General features: G+C 35.6%; 1 protein-coding gene and 1 long non-coding RNA gene across 2 annotated transcripts; both read right to left on the reverse strand.

Moving 5' to 3' along the window:
* Positions 1-792: 792 nt before the first annotated feature.
* On the reverse strand, positions 793-2,698 carry LOC127802711 (uncharacterized). Its single transcript, XR_008023336.1, has 3 exons — positions 2,568-2,698; positions 1,561-1,639; positions 793-916 (listed from the first exon to the last, which is right to left on the reverse strand). It is a non-coding gene; the product is annotated as an uncharacterized LOC127802711 (long non-coding RNA).
* Positions 2,699-7,372: 4,674 nt separating this feature from the next.
* Positions 7,373-12,367, reverse strand: LOC127802215 (uncharacterized). The gene is made up of 6 exons (XM_052337926.1): positions 12,292-12,367; positions 12,055-12,217; positions 11,846-11,969; positions 8,027-8,206; positions 7,837-7,941; positions 7,373-7,750 (listed from the first exon to the last, which is right to left on the reverse strand). The coding sequence occupies exons 1-6, from the start codon at positions 12,365-12,367 to the stop codon at positions 7,373-7,375; spliced, it is 1,026 nt and encodes a 341-aa protein (XP_052193886.1).
* Between the last annotated feature and the right edge of the window lie 5,479 nt (positions 12,368-17,846).

Here is a 17,846-nt window from a genome sequence, read left to right on the forward strand (position 1 = left end):
TCATGCATCACTACGTGTGGCTTGTGACTGGTTGTGATTATCATGGGTGAAGGGAGACTTCACTTGACTGTGTTGTGAGGTTGTGTTACACGATGTCTCAAGTAGGAGTGATTGCAACACTTTGGCGTCACTTTCACTTGGAGCATGCATTTTGCTTTTTCTTGCATTTGCACACACGAAACTGATTCCTAAAACCCTCACTTAGATATTGTTGTCTAACTTGGGTGTTTCATGCCCCTAGAACGTTCAACGTTCCAGGTGAAGCAGACTCAATAGGTATTTCGGGGTTGAGCTCAAGAGAAGGAGCACAGGTCGCATAAGTTTAGTTAGTAGACACAATACCATACCATGGCTTGTAATAACCTACTCAAGTGATGTATTTCAATTTTGAACTCATTGTTATCATGTGATGTAAGGGGGAAAATAGTGAAAAGAATGTGTAACACCCCAAGTTTAAAAATCCTAAACCTAGATGTGTTAACATTTACTTCACTTTAAATGCGAAAATAAAATAAATTTATCTTCAAATTATCTCTTTTTACTTCCTTTATTTACCACACACACATATATATATTTATTTATTTCATATTTTATTTTAAATAGAATTCTATAGAAGTTTCAGCGGAGTCTCCCCTTTAAATTTGACTTAGCTAACCTATAGAGGGACACTGCATCCACAACTATAGAAATATTAACTAACTAAGTAAATAACTCAGTCCAAATAGAAGATTTGAGTCCAATCAGACCAAAACTATCATATTCGAAATCTCAAAATTAAACAATTAAAGAAAAGGGTAAATAAATGATTAACGAACAAGTGTTATAAACCACAAGTCCAAAACTAAAACCACATGTCATGGATTACTGGGTGAGTCTGCCTCCAAGCGATCTCCTCAACTCATCTAGCTCTCATCACCTAAAACGTGGGGAAAATAAAAGGGTGAGCTAAATCTCAGCAAGTAAACTCCATGCACATGATGCATGCTTATGACATGCAAGGTTTGAATAAATTTTGAAAACTACATCCCCATTTACTTTAACTTCTCAAAACATTTCATTTCTATTGTGAGCTCATAGGATGTGTCATCTAGCCAATCAAAATGCAGTGGGCAATTCTTATTTGAAATCGGATTCCTTCCACCAATGGTACCGCAAAGCGGCAAAAATTTATTTCCACTTTCAACTTTCACATTCACATTACTTTATCAATCGGGTGCGCCAGTCCCCCACGCCCCATTTCCCACTCACATTATTCATGGCATAGATATTCACCAATTTCCTTTAAAACTTGATTTACATATCTTTGAAAGAAAATTTGCACCTTTACACATCTTTCCTTTGAAAACATTTAACTTTCTCAAATCAATGCCTATGCGTGCTCATTGATGCAATGGCATGATATATATATATATGTACATGCTTAATCATTTTCATTGTATGTAAGGAAATGACACAAGTAATGAAAAGATTTAGCATTAAATACCTGCAAGCCAACCACAAAGCACAATTTTTCCACATTAACCGTTCCACATGAGTGAAAATTAGAAAGAGTTTACTTACTTGAAGTCTTTAAAGTTCACTCCTTGGATTTGCAAGTGGAAGAGTCTTAGAGGCCCACGACGTCAATGTGCCAAAAATCCTAGTTCATTATCAATGACGTTAAAATTTTTTTCAATAATCTTTACCTTTTAAACATGACATCAATTCACTACTATTTTTCTTAAGTTAATTTATTATGATACTACATGTATAAATAGTATTAAATGAAAAAAAATATAAAGAAAACATTTACAATATAAACCTACTAGTGAAACATTACCCATTTATGAATCTAAACCGTTGGCCCTTACAAAGACAAACATAAATTGAAATTCTTAGCACCAAAATCACGTGAATCCAATTTTGTGAGCTAAATAACTCATAGAGATACATTCTCAATTAAATTCACATCAAGATTTAGATTACAAGACCCTCAAAATATTTTTCCAAATTCACAAACAGAATTTTTTTTTTCTTTTCTGGCAGCATGCAGTAAAATATTTCAAAAATCATTTAAAAATAGCAAAAAATATCATAAAATTATAAAATTTACACAGGATGTAGTAAACTCTTATAAGTTCATCATATAAAAAAATGAGCTCATTACAGCAACGTTTGGGGTTCCAAAATATTTTTCTATCCTCCAAAAATACTGTTCTCGTATGAATCTGTCAATGTATACGAAAGATGTCATAAAAACTTATACAAGCATCCAAATGAGGTCATTCCAAGTCCAGATATTAGACAACTCATAGGGGTTCATTTTCCAATTTGAATCTCCCAAAATTCGACATATACAATTTTTAGAGAATTTTTAAAATAAGAGTAGAAAAGCTGTTAAATCTGGGCAGCATTATTATTGTTCCATTAGATCTATCAAAATTTCATGCCTCTATAATACCCAATCAATATAAAATCAAACCAATCATATGTATTTTGCCACATCTATGTATATATATATATTGTATGTAAAATACCCATCTTATTAAATGTAGATTTTGGGAAAAATTAAATAAAAGGATAGTTACCTCTTTTTTCTTCTTCTTCTTCTTCTTCTTTTAGGGGAGAAGTGATACGTGCGTTGAGGGAGAAGAGAGAAGTGAGATGGGTGAAGGAGAGAGGGAAGTGAGATGGGTGAGGGAGAGAGGGAGAGACGTGAGGTTCAGGGAGGGGAAAGATATATTAGGGTTTCTCTTTCCTTTATTAGGTTTTGAGTTGGGTGGGTTTTTTTGGGCTTTGGACTTTTGAGTTTTGTTTTTTTTTCTCTTATTGGGCCAAAAATGAGTTTTCTATAAATTAGGCCCAACCTTAAATTAATTTGTATTTTAGGTCCTATTGAGTGCTATATAATTCACACACAAATAAATATATTTAGCCCCTTGAATTGGATTTGATAAACATACAATACACTTGAAAATTCTTAAATCAATAGTAACACATTAAACTGCATACTAACAAATTATCATAATAATTTTTTTTTTCTATTTAGCACATTGAGCGTGACGACGTCCATTTCCTTCCACTGCATAACAAGGCTCAATAATTGACAATAATAATTATAATTGAATCATTTATTATGGCATAAGAAATAAAATTACGCAAAATTTATAAATGCATGTAAAATGACACTCGGTGTTACAGAAGGCATCTTTATGGTATTTAAAACTATACATAATAGATATGTGCATAACTAAATGTTCGGGTGGAAGTCCCCAAATTGTTCTTAGGTTACAATCCTTATAGTATATCTTGGGATTTCCACAACGCCTATGTAAAAATTATGTTATTTTTCATACCCTATGTTGTGGTTCAAGATGGGCGTTACATCGAGCCTCTGCTCGTATAAAAAGATCAGTCGAGTCTCTGCTCGTATATCAAGATCATGGAAGCTGCCCTTCCTTTCCCTTAAGTTAACCACTCAAATTCTCGCCATGCAATGCAACACATAAGAAATGCAATGACTGTTACAGTATAAACGTGATTACAAGGCCACCATAAGCCAAACATCAGGCCATGCTAAGCCCACATAGTACTTCACACATGTGAAATGCTCAACATGCATATGCTTGCTCATTATACAAGAGTTATCACTCAGAGGCTGACCATGTCATGCCAATGCTCACACTCCCATCAAATACAAAGCATAACCCCAATGAATGCAACCCATAGCCTAACATCACAATGCAATGCCATACAATAATAGGTCAAAATACAACAGACACCTAACAACGACCATCTGGAACCTATCTCGATAAGGTACAACATCATTCCACAAAGAAATATAGGAAGAAACAAGCCCTACTTGTTGTTGAGAAAAAATGCATCAAGATACACATTAGATTCATTTCACTCTCTAAGGAGTATGATATTAGAAAAGATAATACAGAGCCCATCAATGGATTCCAACCACACTTCAAACATACCATAGAATGCTTGATTAACCCCTCAAGAGCAACCAAAGTTGCCTTGGAACCAAGAAGAAACCACCCAAGACTTGCAAAAAATACAACTTAGAAGGATTTGCAAAATTAATCTATAGTTAGCCAAAAAATGGTCCACAAAATTCCTTCACAAGGGCCAAATAGTCTACAAATGCAAGGCCATATGTCGACAGATTGTGCCTTTTGGAGCCTTCTCTCGATAGAAAGCTTGGGCTTGAGGTAAGAGACCTGAAACATGCAAGCCTCATCAAATTGCTTACATAATCCACAACTTGACATAAAACGCACCATTCTCCAAGGTTTATAGGGTAGAACAAACCCTATTTTGAAACCCGAAAGAGACTAACAAGACCAACACGAAAATAAGAGGGATTTATAAACCTTTTGACATAGACTCCAATAAGAACAAGCCTTTAAAAAACATAGAGGTTTTCTTGTCTAAACCCACCATACACCAAGACCAAGGTCTTAAGAGAGAAGGAGAAGAGTAGAACTTGCTCCTTAACAAGAAGAAAGAGGAAATAAAGCTTGCAACATATGAAGAGAAAAACTTGAAGCCAGTGAAGAGGTATAAGATAAAGAGTCTTGTCCTCCAAAAGGAAGGACTTACCAAGAACCTCTCCAAATACATAACTTACTCACTTAAAGAGAAAGAAATAAAGGAGTTTGCCTTGATTTCTTCATTCGATTTGAGCTTGGCCAAACCAAGGAGGAGAAAATAACTTGCTAGACTCACCTCTCTTCACCTACAAGCTCCAAAACCAAAGAATCACCAAGAACAAAGAAAGTTTAAAAGAAGAGAAGGAAGAAGAAAGAAAGAAGAAAAAGAAGAGGACTCACCACCTCACGATTGTCTTTCTCTCCCTAGAACTGACTCCAAGCTTCTACAACCTTCCCATCTCTTCTCCCTCACCCATTTATATACGAATTGGCCTTGAAAATTGTGGCTAGTCGAAGATGGTCGACAGTTTAAAGGCATCTGTCGACCACCAAAGACCACTCTTCTCAATCTGTCTGCAGACCCGCTCCAATCTATCAACAGATCCCTTCCTTTGCCTATAATCTATCGATAGATCCACACCATTTGTCAATAATTTCTTCCTTTGCACCAGTCTGTCGACAGCCAACAACCTCATCTTCCCACTTTGTTGCCTTCTACCTCAATTTACCACCTTTTACTCCAAAATACATCTCCCCATGCAATCACTCACACACACCATACAATCAACTACCCTTCCTCCAACTACTCCAATTTGACTTTGATTACACAACATCTTATTCCTTTATAACTTGAACTTCCATTACCAAGTTAGCTACTCAAACTCTAAGTACTCCTTTCCTCATAGTGAACAATTGAATCAACATAAAATTCAATAAGCCCATTCCTTTACATTTGCTATTTTTTTCTCAAAACACTGGGTCGTTACAAGATTAGGATATTTTTACTTAGAAACTACTTTAACAAAAATATCCATAATTTGGAATGTCCACTAACCATTACTTAATGTAGTAAAAGTAAAATCAGTGGACATGATCCTTCAATATATCTCTTCTATAATGGAGTTCAACAAATGGATCACTTATAGTTTCATGGGAAGCTTCAACTAACCTATCGAATATGTGCTAATTAAATAATTAAGAAATTTAGGAACATTTTCCCTCATTACCTGTCACATGTAGGAATGCTTATTCGACAAGCTTTCTTGAATTGTAATAACCTTTTCTTATGTGTCCTTCACAATATTCATCTTTGTTGATGATGTATTTTAAACGCAGCCACCTCTTTTCCTCAATCTCCCAAAACCAACCAAACTTACCAATGTTGTCATCAAAATGAGATCGTCAAAGAGACCCTATGAAAGGGAACAATTGCACGCCCTAATGCTTAGCAATAGATGCAAGAAGATAAACTAATTTCTAAAACGTTTTTAAAAACTATACAAATAAGCAGTGGAAATAGATCATTTCTTACATGACACAGTGATAGTAGCCATATGCATATAACAAAACCATATGGAAATGTAATAAATGGTAACTCTTACCTCAAGCTTAAAAAGCATGCCAGTTGCATCCATCATGCATTTGTCCCGAGCTTTTTGGTCTCCCAATTGAACTCTAGCGATCCCATCACATACTAGCTCATGTACTAGCTTCCTAAAACAACTCCTTGTCCACTCATGTACCTATCCTTGGCAGACTAAGCCACCCCCACAAATATAGGGGACCAAGTTAGTCCACTTGTAGGTCACCCTAGAACCCTTCGCGGGACCCGTGTTAGGACCATCTCGACGAAGGTGAAAAGAAGGTAGGATCGTTATTCTATTGAACTATCTATCTCATGTACTTTGAAGTAGGATAGAGAAAAGAGGAAGTGATTATAAATCCACCACAAACAAGTCTTGTTGGATAACCAAAATCGTTGTCACCGCCAGCAACTCTTGCCATCATAGTTGCTGGGAATTGCTAGAAAATGAACCATGACTGCCACTAGCTACCTGCAATAGCCCATTGAAAGCTACCGACAACTCTTGCCAATACTAGAGTGCTTCTATTCGGCTACCCATGACGATCCTGCAACTGCCATTATAAACTCCTTCACCGAATCTGTATGCTGCTGTCTCTTCTACCAACTATTAATTCACTACAAGAAAATAGTCAATTTGAGACGGATTAGAGACGGAATTCTCGTTTGAGACGGATTTTGGCCGTCGCGAAAACTCCCGTGGATAAATTTGAGACGGATTTACAGACGAATTTAAGACGGATTTTGAGACGGAAATTTTTCGTCTCCATTTGAGATGGATTTAGAGACGGTTATAGAGACGGATTTTGAGACGAAAATTTTTCGTCTCTATTTGAGATAGAATTAAAGACGGATTTAGAGACGGATTTCTATCTCTATTGGAGACGGAATTGTGTTTCTATTAGAGACGGATGTAGAGACAAATTTAGAGACGGATTTAGAGACAGAATTGTCTCTATTAGAGACGAATTTAGAGACGAATTTCTATCTCTATTAGAGACGAATTTAGAGACGGATTTCTATCTTTATTTGAGACGGAATTAGAGCCTGATTAATCGATGATTTGAGACGGATTTGGAGACGGATAAAATCCGTCTCCAAATCCGTCTCAAATTTTAAATTTAATTAAAAAATAATTATTATTCCTACAAAATTTTATATATAAACCTGATATACAAAATATAAATCATGCATAAATATATAAACCTGATATACACAATATTAAATCCATATAATATTAAATTCATACAAGAAATCCATATAATATTAAATTCATACAAGAAATCCATACAATATTAGTCAAACACATCGTCCATGAACATTAAAAATAATACAATGTAATATATATCCATGGCAAAGACGGATCCTCCTAATGATCCGAGGGATTTGAGGGCGGCGACGATGAAGAAGGGTTATGAAATCTTTCTTCTATAGCTGACAAACGATGATTAAATGGTTCTATAGCTGCGTTAATAGCGCAGCTAACAGCTTGTTGAATTTGGTCAGCGAGTGAAATTGATGACTGTGGAGGCGGTGGCAGTGGCGACAACACATGATAAGAACTAGGGATGACATGTGCTTCAGACCCCATGCCATACACACAACCCTTCTTTTTCCCGCCTGCAACCTCCAACCATAATGATGTCTCATCAAAAGCTGCCTGCGAGGGCTGTCCAGCAGCGTCACTATATTCTGTCGGGCCAACTGCTGATGATTGTGATGATGCTTGCCACATCTGAAAGTCAGCCTACAAGTATATATATACATGGAATAAGTTGTATTATCAAAAGGTCAATTAAGTATAATAAAACATAAGTATTGTTATATACTTACATAAGTTTCCTCGGATCTACTGTCAACAAATCCTGAACTATCTTTTCTTTGATGCATTGCAATGAATAACTCGGCCTGTGTAGGTGGACGACCTAATAGCTTAGACTGCAAAGGAAAAAAATAAAATGTTAATGCAACCATACTTAACTAATTAAGTAAAATGAAAATAATAAAAAAGTTTAAAAATTACCAATCGTTTCTTATGTTCAGACATAGGGATGGAACCACAAGTGTGCTTACTACCTCCAATATCTGAGGACCGATTTTTCTTTGCCTTTTCTAATTTGCTCATAAATTCTGGAGTATTCCAATACTCCTTGAGTGCTTCAAATACAACAAGACACATCCAAGATGGATTTTTGTCAAGTCCCTCCTCACACGGAACAAAAGGTCAGTCAAACGACCAGAAGCTGTCTTTTCAAAATTTATCCTTATTTGATTTTCCAATTCACTCTCCCAAGACCACCTCTTCTATAATGTAAAGCAAAGCAAAATTTAAACAAAAATAAAAAGTTAAATTAATCTATCCTAATCCATACTCCTACAATCTCTCAAGTCTATGTAGTTTCACTAGTAATAAGTAATCCACAGCAAGGACGTCAAAAGGAAAACATTATAATCACAAAACAAAATCAAACCAAAGTAGTGGATTTGAAGTTACATGAAGATAAAATGCTAGGTATTGAGTCTGTATATTTAAAAACTTACAAGAGTCAATACAGAGCTTATCCTCATCTTCATGTAATTTCAATAGTCATATGCAATCTGGTTTATGTTCAAAAACTAGCTTCAGGAAACTTAATTCTGCACCATAACAATGTAGCTCTACTCCTATTTGCTACTTTTTCATCTAGAGATGGGTGTTAACTTGGTGCAAAATATAGCAATTGATATTAGCATAATAAAGCAACGAACTAAGAGTTCAATATCCACATAAGTTGTACACACTTGTAAAAACCCTCCTAATCAATCTTATTATTTTTAACATATTTAATTTATTTTAAACAAACTACTATTTTATACTTTCAAAACTTTTTGCACTCTTTTGTGTTAATCCGTATAAATATAAATATTGGAGCCATGTTTACATTAGGGCGGGGCATTGACATTAATTAGAATAATATTATGAGTCATTAGTTATGAAACGTTTTTTCATTAGATGAACCTAAAGAAATCATGTGTTGTTGTGTTCTTTGTTTATCATCTTTTTTAATGACATCATTACATTATGTTTAAGTATATGAATCAAAAAAGGATTTCACTTACTTCTAATATGCATGGAAGGAAGAAGGAAGACGTGGACGTGGACGTGGACAAAGAGGGGAGGGAAGGCATGCCATTAAAGGTGGATGATGATGATGATTAGAAATGGTACTCTGAGTCCGAGCAACCACCCAACATATATATAAAATTGCCTCAGACTTTGCCAGCTTCACTTCAGACCCATCCCCCCTTTTCCAGCTAAAACCTAAACCCCTCCCTTATTCTCTCTGCATGCAAAGCAAACCCTAGGAGCTCCAGTCCACTAACCTTATTTTAATTCAATTTAAATATTTTTTTATGCATATTGAGTTAAATTCTTGTAATTTATTAATTATAATTTAATGGTCTTTGTATGTTGTGAGGAGGAAAAAAACATTCGTACACTACATTTTGAACTATAGATTAATTATTTACTTTATTTGAAAAGTAAAAACCATCATTTTTCAAGAAAATGGGAAAGGGATAGTCAAATCTGATAAAAGAAGATAAGATAAGGAGGGTGAGGCAATGAGAAATGGTAAAATCAATATTAGCCTAGACAAAGAAACCAATTTTATCTTTATTGTCGTGAGCCTGTACATTAAGAAGCAAAACTCTACCACTATTAGCCTTCTACCACTAACTGGGTACAAAATGTTAAAAAACAGGATAGACAGTGAATAGTAACCTCAAAATATTACCAAAAGACATAATAGAGGCCTGCATTGTTGATCTAAGGGGAAATTGATAATAAGCCAATATAAACGCAAAAAGTTTGACAGAGTACATCAAATAGACAGTCAAAAGTGAAAATACTCATATTGCACTTTATTATCTCTTTTCCCTGAGTGAGGGAGAGAGAGGAGATTTTCCAGGCCACTGAACACTAGCGTGCCCAGCACAGATTGGCATAGTTAAGCCCTTGTCATACCCATAAATAGATAGATGCCCACCACTATAGGGACTATGTTCATGGCCATTATGGGAAATATTTTACAGAGAAGATAAATTAGTTGCATTTATATGCGAAAAACCAAGATCTGGTGATATAACACAAGATCTTCCAGAAGTGGAAAAGACTGAGAGTGCATTCACTTGGTTGAATGATGAATCTCCAAAAGATGGTTGAGGGTTGAAACATATAACAAGACTTTTTGGGATCCTATGGGAATTCCAAATTGGTGTTGAGTTAACATCATTGCAAGGTCAAGAGTCAACCTGCAGTCAACTGCAGTAGAAATGATGTGCAGCAATGAAGAGTCAACCATCAGTCAAGATTAAATCGACTTATATAAGGAAACAAGTTATGACTATAGCAAGCAACTGACTTTAGAGTTAAATTTGGGAGACTAAATGAAGAGATGACTAGCTGCAGTTTAGGCATGTTAAGATTCTAATGAAATAAAAAAAAGTTGAGATTTTATAAAGGGGAATTAAGAGGGTAATTAATTCAAGTAAGATTACTTAAGTTTCATTAGCTATAGGAGCATGTCAAAAGGTGGACCAGCTTGGGGACTGGTTCATGGTCCGATCAGTCCCACAGATTGAACCAGTCAGACTTTAGTAACTATGGTACATGGACCTAAACGAGTACTGCCAGAAAAAGACAATAATTAGCACTTAGCAAACTGGTCTGGCTTTTTGCAAACTTAAAATGCTTTCATTTTAAATGGACATTATACAATCCAATGGAGACCCAAAGATTTTTATATTTAATTCCTAGAGAGATTTCCTTGAAAGAGAAAAAAAAAAAGTATAATGAAATAATAAAATGTAGAATGAGTTGATTTTAGCAAGATACTGGTAGAACTCTTCTCAATTGATTGAACTTTTACTCAAAAACTGTAGGAATTCCTCAATTACAGTAGCTTCAACAATGGAAGTAGCAAAAACAATGAAAGAAAACAAAATAGGCCTATTCAAGAGGGCCTCTCTCTCCCATGACTTCTCCAACAGAATTTTCCACCCCCTCTCTCTCTTTCTCCCCTCCCTTATATAACTACTCCCCCCACTTGTTCCAGAAACATGCTAGATTATTCTCTTCTAATTAACTTGTGACTTTTTTAGCCTTGGGTCATTTTTACTTGGTTGCCCCCTGTTGTCCCCCACCCCTTTTTTACTGGGTACAAAATGAGTTCCTTAGAAACTCGTTGGTCCCAGTGGCGAGTAGAAACTCGCTGCTCCTAATGGTGAGTTACTATAAGAGGGAAAAAATAAGAGAACAGTAAAATAATTTAATACCCACCAGTACCAGAAGTGATTTTGCAAGATTGTTTCACTGATTTGTTAGGAAGTGTTTTATTTTGCTAAATAGTTTGAAAGCTGTACTATTTTTAAATAAGTTTATAAAATTTAACGTTTAAAAAAAATAAATAAATCAACCCCAACAAGGTTGGTTTCTTTCATTGGAAAACGAAAAAGTACTGAATTAAAAAATATTAAAAAAATAAAAGATAATTAACAAAATTTAACAGATGATGTAATGGAAATACAACCTTACATATGTATCATGTTGAAAAGGAAGAACATTGTTTCATGGCCCCTTATTTCACACTTTCAATAGCAAACCAATGGGAACCAATGTTCATAAACACAACAAGAGTAATACTTTGTTCATATTTTACATATGTTTGATGCTTAAATGTTAAACTACTAGGGCATAAATATAGTAAAAAGTTATCCATTGGATTAAAACAGGTTAAAAGCAAAAAACAAGTATAGCTTCTAAAACTTTAAACAATTTAGACATACTGAAATAACACATTACCTTAAATTTGCCAAACCACATATCCCTGACAGCAGGGTCTGTCTTTTTCCAACTTGTGTATGGCTTCTCAAACTTACTTCGAATTATTCGTGTTATATCTCGTTTGCACCAAATGTTATCAAACCTGTTGAAACACACATTAGTTGGTGAAAACATCTATTAAAACTTTGTGCAAATAAAAATTGATTAATAAAATCAAGAATGCTTACGAGGAACCCAAGGGACGTATCATGATACAGTTTTGACGGGGAGCAGGGGGCGTTGATGAACCCCCAACCTCAGCAGGCGTGGAAGAAGGCCCATCAGCGTAGGAGTGAGGTGTATGTGGGATAAGGGAATCAAATCTCACATCAGAAGAAGATGAATGTCCCCCTACAAAAATAAATAATTGTTAGGGGTTCAACATGCAAGTAATGAATAATTTAAAGATCGAGTGTAGAGTGTACCAATGTAGTCATCGCCAGCACTCTCTCTAAACTGACGACGTCGAATACCCTGACCATATGGTGTTCTCTGTGACATATCCTGTCATATAAAGAAAATAGTTAATAGGCATGTGATGACAATTTTTAAATACTTTCACAATAAAATATGATTTATCATGTACAAAATGGTTTATGTTATATTCATGAACCCGTTTTAAAATTGTGTTTTTGAACCAATAACTTAAATGTAAGCATAACATTATAGTTAGTTGGCGTATGTTTAGTTGGCTATGTGATTTATGAATTATTATAAATATTTTTAAATTTACAAAATATACATTGAAGAACTAGTGACCGCAAATTATTATAAAAAAGTATTATGTATATATACATATATGTATATATATATATATTTCAATGTAAGTACCTAATCAGCCTCAGGAGTTCACAAATAACATTATTGATATCTTAGATATTAATAGTTTGAAATTGAAACTCACAACATCAAACTTTCTAATCTATAAAATGATCATACCGATTATGATAACAACTTTTAAATACTTTCGAAATAAAATATGATTTATCATATAAATCAATGGTTTATGTTATATTCATGAACTCGTGTTTCAAATTGTGTTTTTGAACTAACAGATTAAATGTAAAGATAAGATTGCAGTTGTTCACTATCACCTATGTAGCTATTCTGTGTCGTCTGACTGCTCATCTTCATCCTCATCTTCGACTTCTTCAGCATCTACCTCCTTATCACCAGCAACAAGGTTCTGATCAAATGAGTGCTCATCCACCCATTCGAATTCACCAACTTCATCTCTAAGGGTGTTGAATTGTTCATTTCCAACCGGCTGCACTGGCGTTTCCTCATCTGCCTGATATGCATCCCTTGGTCTCTCGATAGTTGGGGCGTGAACTGTGCTCCTAGCCTTAGCTCGAATAACCACTCACTAGTCTACCAAATTTCGTTGTCGAGATGGATACAGAGCATAATAAACCTGATGCGCTTGAGAGGCAAGTATAAAAGGATCATACCAATTATACCTTCTGTTAGCTCGGACCTCAACTATTCCATATTGATCATGTATTCGAGTCCCACGTCTAGGGGTCGGGTCGAACCATGTGCAATTAAATAGCACCACTTGTTTGATTGGTAATCCCGGGTATTCTAATTGGATTACCTCTTGAAGTATACCATAATAGTCATCTTCGGGTTGCCCGTATACTGAACCTCTAGTGCAAACGCCGCTATTTCTTGTTGACTTGCCTTGACTCCATGAATCTGTGTGAAACTTATATCCATTTATGATGTACATAGGCCATGTGCGCACCATTCTCAAGGGCCCCCATGACATGTCACGTATTTGTTTATCATTAATCTCATTTGTTGGATCATGCACCTATGCACATGAAATACATGGCATAATTCGTATATTTGTCACAATAATAATTTCCGTAATTTAAGATAGACTTACGTATTCCTTAAACCATTTTAGGAAATCAACCTCTATCCTCTTATCTACATCGATTTCAGTCATGTGTGGTGCATCCGCTTTAATAGAATCCACAAATAAACTGCGTTTATATAGGCCATGTTAATCATATATGCAAATAAGAAACCTAAAGTTGATAATACCAAAGATATGAGTGATTACTTACTTAATGTATGGTTAGACCTCATCACAATTCAGAAGAACATACAATGTGGCACGGTCTATTTCTCGATCATCCAATAATCGATCTTTATATGCACCTAATGGTCGACCAGATTGATTGAAGATGGAAAAAGTTAATTGATCTGGCGATAAGTCAACACCATAATCATTCCGTGGACCTCGTCTGATTCTTGATTGTACATCAAGTCCAAAATAATGCGAACATAAAGTGGAGGTTTCCTCTGTGATGTATGCCTCGTAAATGAAGCCCTCCACACGTGCCTTATTTTTAACTTTACGCTTCAATGTGTGCAAAAACCTATTGGGTAACAAAAATATATTAACTCAAGTTTCTAAGTTACATAACAGAGGATATTGTGTAATGTTTCAATTATAATTACCTCTCAAATGGATACATCCAACGATAGTGCACTGGGCCTCCAACATGTGCCTCATAAGCTAAATGTATAGGCAAGTGCTCCATTGAGTTAAAGAACCCAGATGGAAAAATTTGCTCCATCTTGCAAATGATTACCTTAATATTTTCCTCCATTATTTCTAGCTTATCTACTTTGAGACTTGAAGAACACAATTCCCTAAAAAATTGACTCAACTCTGCTAGAGGCTTCCATATAGGATCTAGAAGTGCTTTTAGTGCAATTGGGAGGAGGCGTTCTATGAAAACATGACAATCATGGCTTTTCATGCCATGCAAGTTTGCTTCTCGCATGTCTACACAACGACCCAAATTAGATGCTTATCCATCAGGAAGTTTTAATTCACATACCCATTTGCACACTGCTCTCCTTTGTTCCACATTGAGTGCATACCGAGCCTTTGGCTTTAAGTACTTGCCATTACCTTGTGCCACTAACTCAAGTTCTCTACGTTGACAATACTCTTTTATGTCCATCCTAGCCTTAATGTTGTCCTTTGTTTTGCCCTTCACATCCATCACGGTGTTAAAAACATTATCAAATACGTTTTTTTCAATATGCATTACATCCAAATTATGGCGAATGAGATTTGTTTTCCAATATAGCAACTCCCAAAAAATACTTTTCCTTGTCCAATTGTGGTCTACCTCGTAGCCTTGCGTGCGAATTGGACCTGTTTCAGTTATTTCTGGCAATGCCCAAACTCGACCCCATATTCCATCACCGCTCAACTGTGGTGGGGGCCCACCCTTCTCAATCTTATTCTTAACAAAAGCATCTCGGTTCCTTCGAAATGGGTGATTCATGGGTAAAAACATTCGATGACAATCAAAAAATGATGTCTTTCGACCATGCTTCAGTGTGAATGCTTTTGAATTCTCCATGCAATACGGGTATGCTAACTTACCCGCAATCATCCAACCTGATAGCATACCATAGGCTGGGAAGTCATTAATAGTCCACATCAATGCAACCCTCATTTGAAAGTTTTGTTTTAGTGAAATATCATATGTTGGCACGCCATTATCCCATAACATTTTCAACTCATCTATGAGAGGTTGTAGGAACACATCTATTTTGGATTTCGGATTGTGAGGACCAGGGATGATTATTGTAAGAAACAAATACTCTTGTCGCATGCACATCCATGGAGGAAGATTATAAGGAGTGACAATCACAGGCCAACATGAATAGGTTTTCCCAAATTGACCATATGGTGTGAAGCCATCAGCACACAGCCCAAGCCTGACATTGCGTGGTTCACAAGCAAAATCAGGATGCACATTATTGAAGTGCTTCTATGCTTCTCCATCAGATGGGTGGGACAACACACCTGGCTCCCGTGGGTTTTCATAGTGCCATCTGATCTCCCCAGCTATTGTCTTCGACGCGTAAAGCCTCTGGAGCCTAGGTGTTATAGGTAAATACCACATCCGTTTAATTGGAACATCATTTTGCCTCCCAGGACCTACCTTGCGGCTTGTATATCGTGGGGCATGACAAAACTTGCACTCGGTTGCATTTGTATCATCTTTAAAATAAAGCATACACATATTAATACAACAATCAATCTTTTGGAACCCAAGGCCCAGCTTAGAAACCATCTTCTTTGTCCTGTAAAAGTCCTTGGGCATCCGGTTGCCTTCGGGCATCAACTCATTTATTAGTTGCACCCAAGCATTATAGCATTACTCAGGTAAGTTGAAATCAGCCTTAATACTAAGCATCCTCATCGCTGTAGAAAGTTCGGTGTGAGTAGTGAAACCATCATATATAGGTGTTCTTGCATTATCCAACATTTCATAGAAGTCTTGCGCATCTACATTGGGCTCTTCTTCTTCGTTTTCCAACGTATGTGCTCTAATAGAAAGACCTGCACCATCCATCACCATTGCATCATATGGATTTGGATTATCCTCGTAAACCCCTTGTGCTTCATTATATGCACCAGCATTCGTTCGGACCTGGGATTCCATGGGAGGCTCATCTTCCCCATGGCATGTCCAATAATAGTAATGGGCCATGAATCCCTTCTGATAAAGATACAACTTCACATCATCCACACTTAGAAATTTTCTACATCGACACTCAACATACAGACACCTTAAGGTCTCATCGTCCCGTGTGAACTGTGGTCGAGCACATACATAATGTATGAAGCTCTCAACTCCACATATGAACTCATTTGTTATCCCTCGACGATTAGGTGCCACTCTATTATACATCCATGCTCGCTGCTCACGTACGTCCATGATCTACAATAGATTCACATCAAAACTCTCAACCCTTATGGCTAATATATATAATATTCCCCTAGCCATATATGTACAAAGACAATTACAAAAGTTTTTTTATTTGAGTTTTTTTTTAATCTTTATCCACTGAACCACTCCTTAAAATTTGAAGGTTGGGACCTATCCCATCTGGAAATGAGTCATGATATGACCACTAGCGGACGCATTTACTCACGGTACGAAATTTCGGCAGCATCCCAACGCAGTTCTCCAAATGCACGATAAGGATTATGTGCTAATTCATACGAGTTACACTCAATTTGAGTCAATCGCATAAATCAGAACATATTCCTATATGCAACTGGAGAACAACATGAGATGCTCCCGAATTTTCGTATCATGCATGAGTAAATTAATGCGTATCCACCAGGCACACAACATGACATCAAATTTTTAGACTGTCCAACTGGACAATTCAGTGACCTCCTCGCTCCAAATGGGAATCTAAGGCTAATTTCTAACAAATTTAACTAAATTGCTGAAAATTATTTAATTAATTATATTTTTTATTTAATATAATATCCTTTTGAAATCCAGCAGAGTCTCCCCTCTATCTGGACTATACCCCTATAAGATTGTTTAAAATCACAACAAAATTCTTCTTATAGACAATTACCAACATGTTCATAATGATAGATCATTCGCACAAATAACAATTGAAAATACAAGATCATAAATATTTTTGGATTGTCTCCAAATAAGACGTAGATTGAAATAAATTTGATTTTGTTAGAGATATTAAATAGGTGAATAAATTTGATTTTGGTAGACAAGATAAATTATATTTTTAATGGTGATTTGATAATTTCTTAAACCATAATTAAAAGCAAGTGAAAAACCAAATTAATAACTAACAAAGCAAGTGACCATTGGCAAGAACAATGATTTATACTACCAGAGCATAGGAAAGACATCAAATGAACAAGTCACAGCACCAAGACAATTAGATTTGACACTTGTAATTGGACAATGACTTTACCTTAAACTCTCATTCCATTAAAAGTTGAATTACATGAAAAGTTATTAATTTTTATTTCTTTGAAAGGAAGATGATTAATCTCTTAATATTGAAAGATAACAAGATCGTGTCTCAAGGAGAAACTTTTTAAACAATAATTATGAACACATATATGGGAAAACTTAAAATATTTATTTTTGGGACTGTTATTTAGTCTATT

This window comes from Diospyros lotus, chromosome 5 (assembly GCF_014633365.1).
Source record: "Diospyros lotus cultivar Yz01 chromosome 5, ASM1463336v1, whole genome shotgun sequence".
Lineage (NCBI taxonomy): Eukaryota > Viridiplantae > Streptophyta > Magnoliopsida > Ericales > Ebenaceae > Diospyros > Diospyros lotus.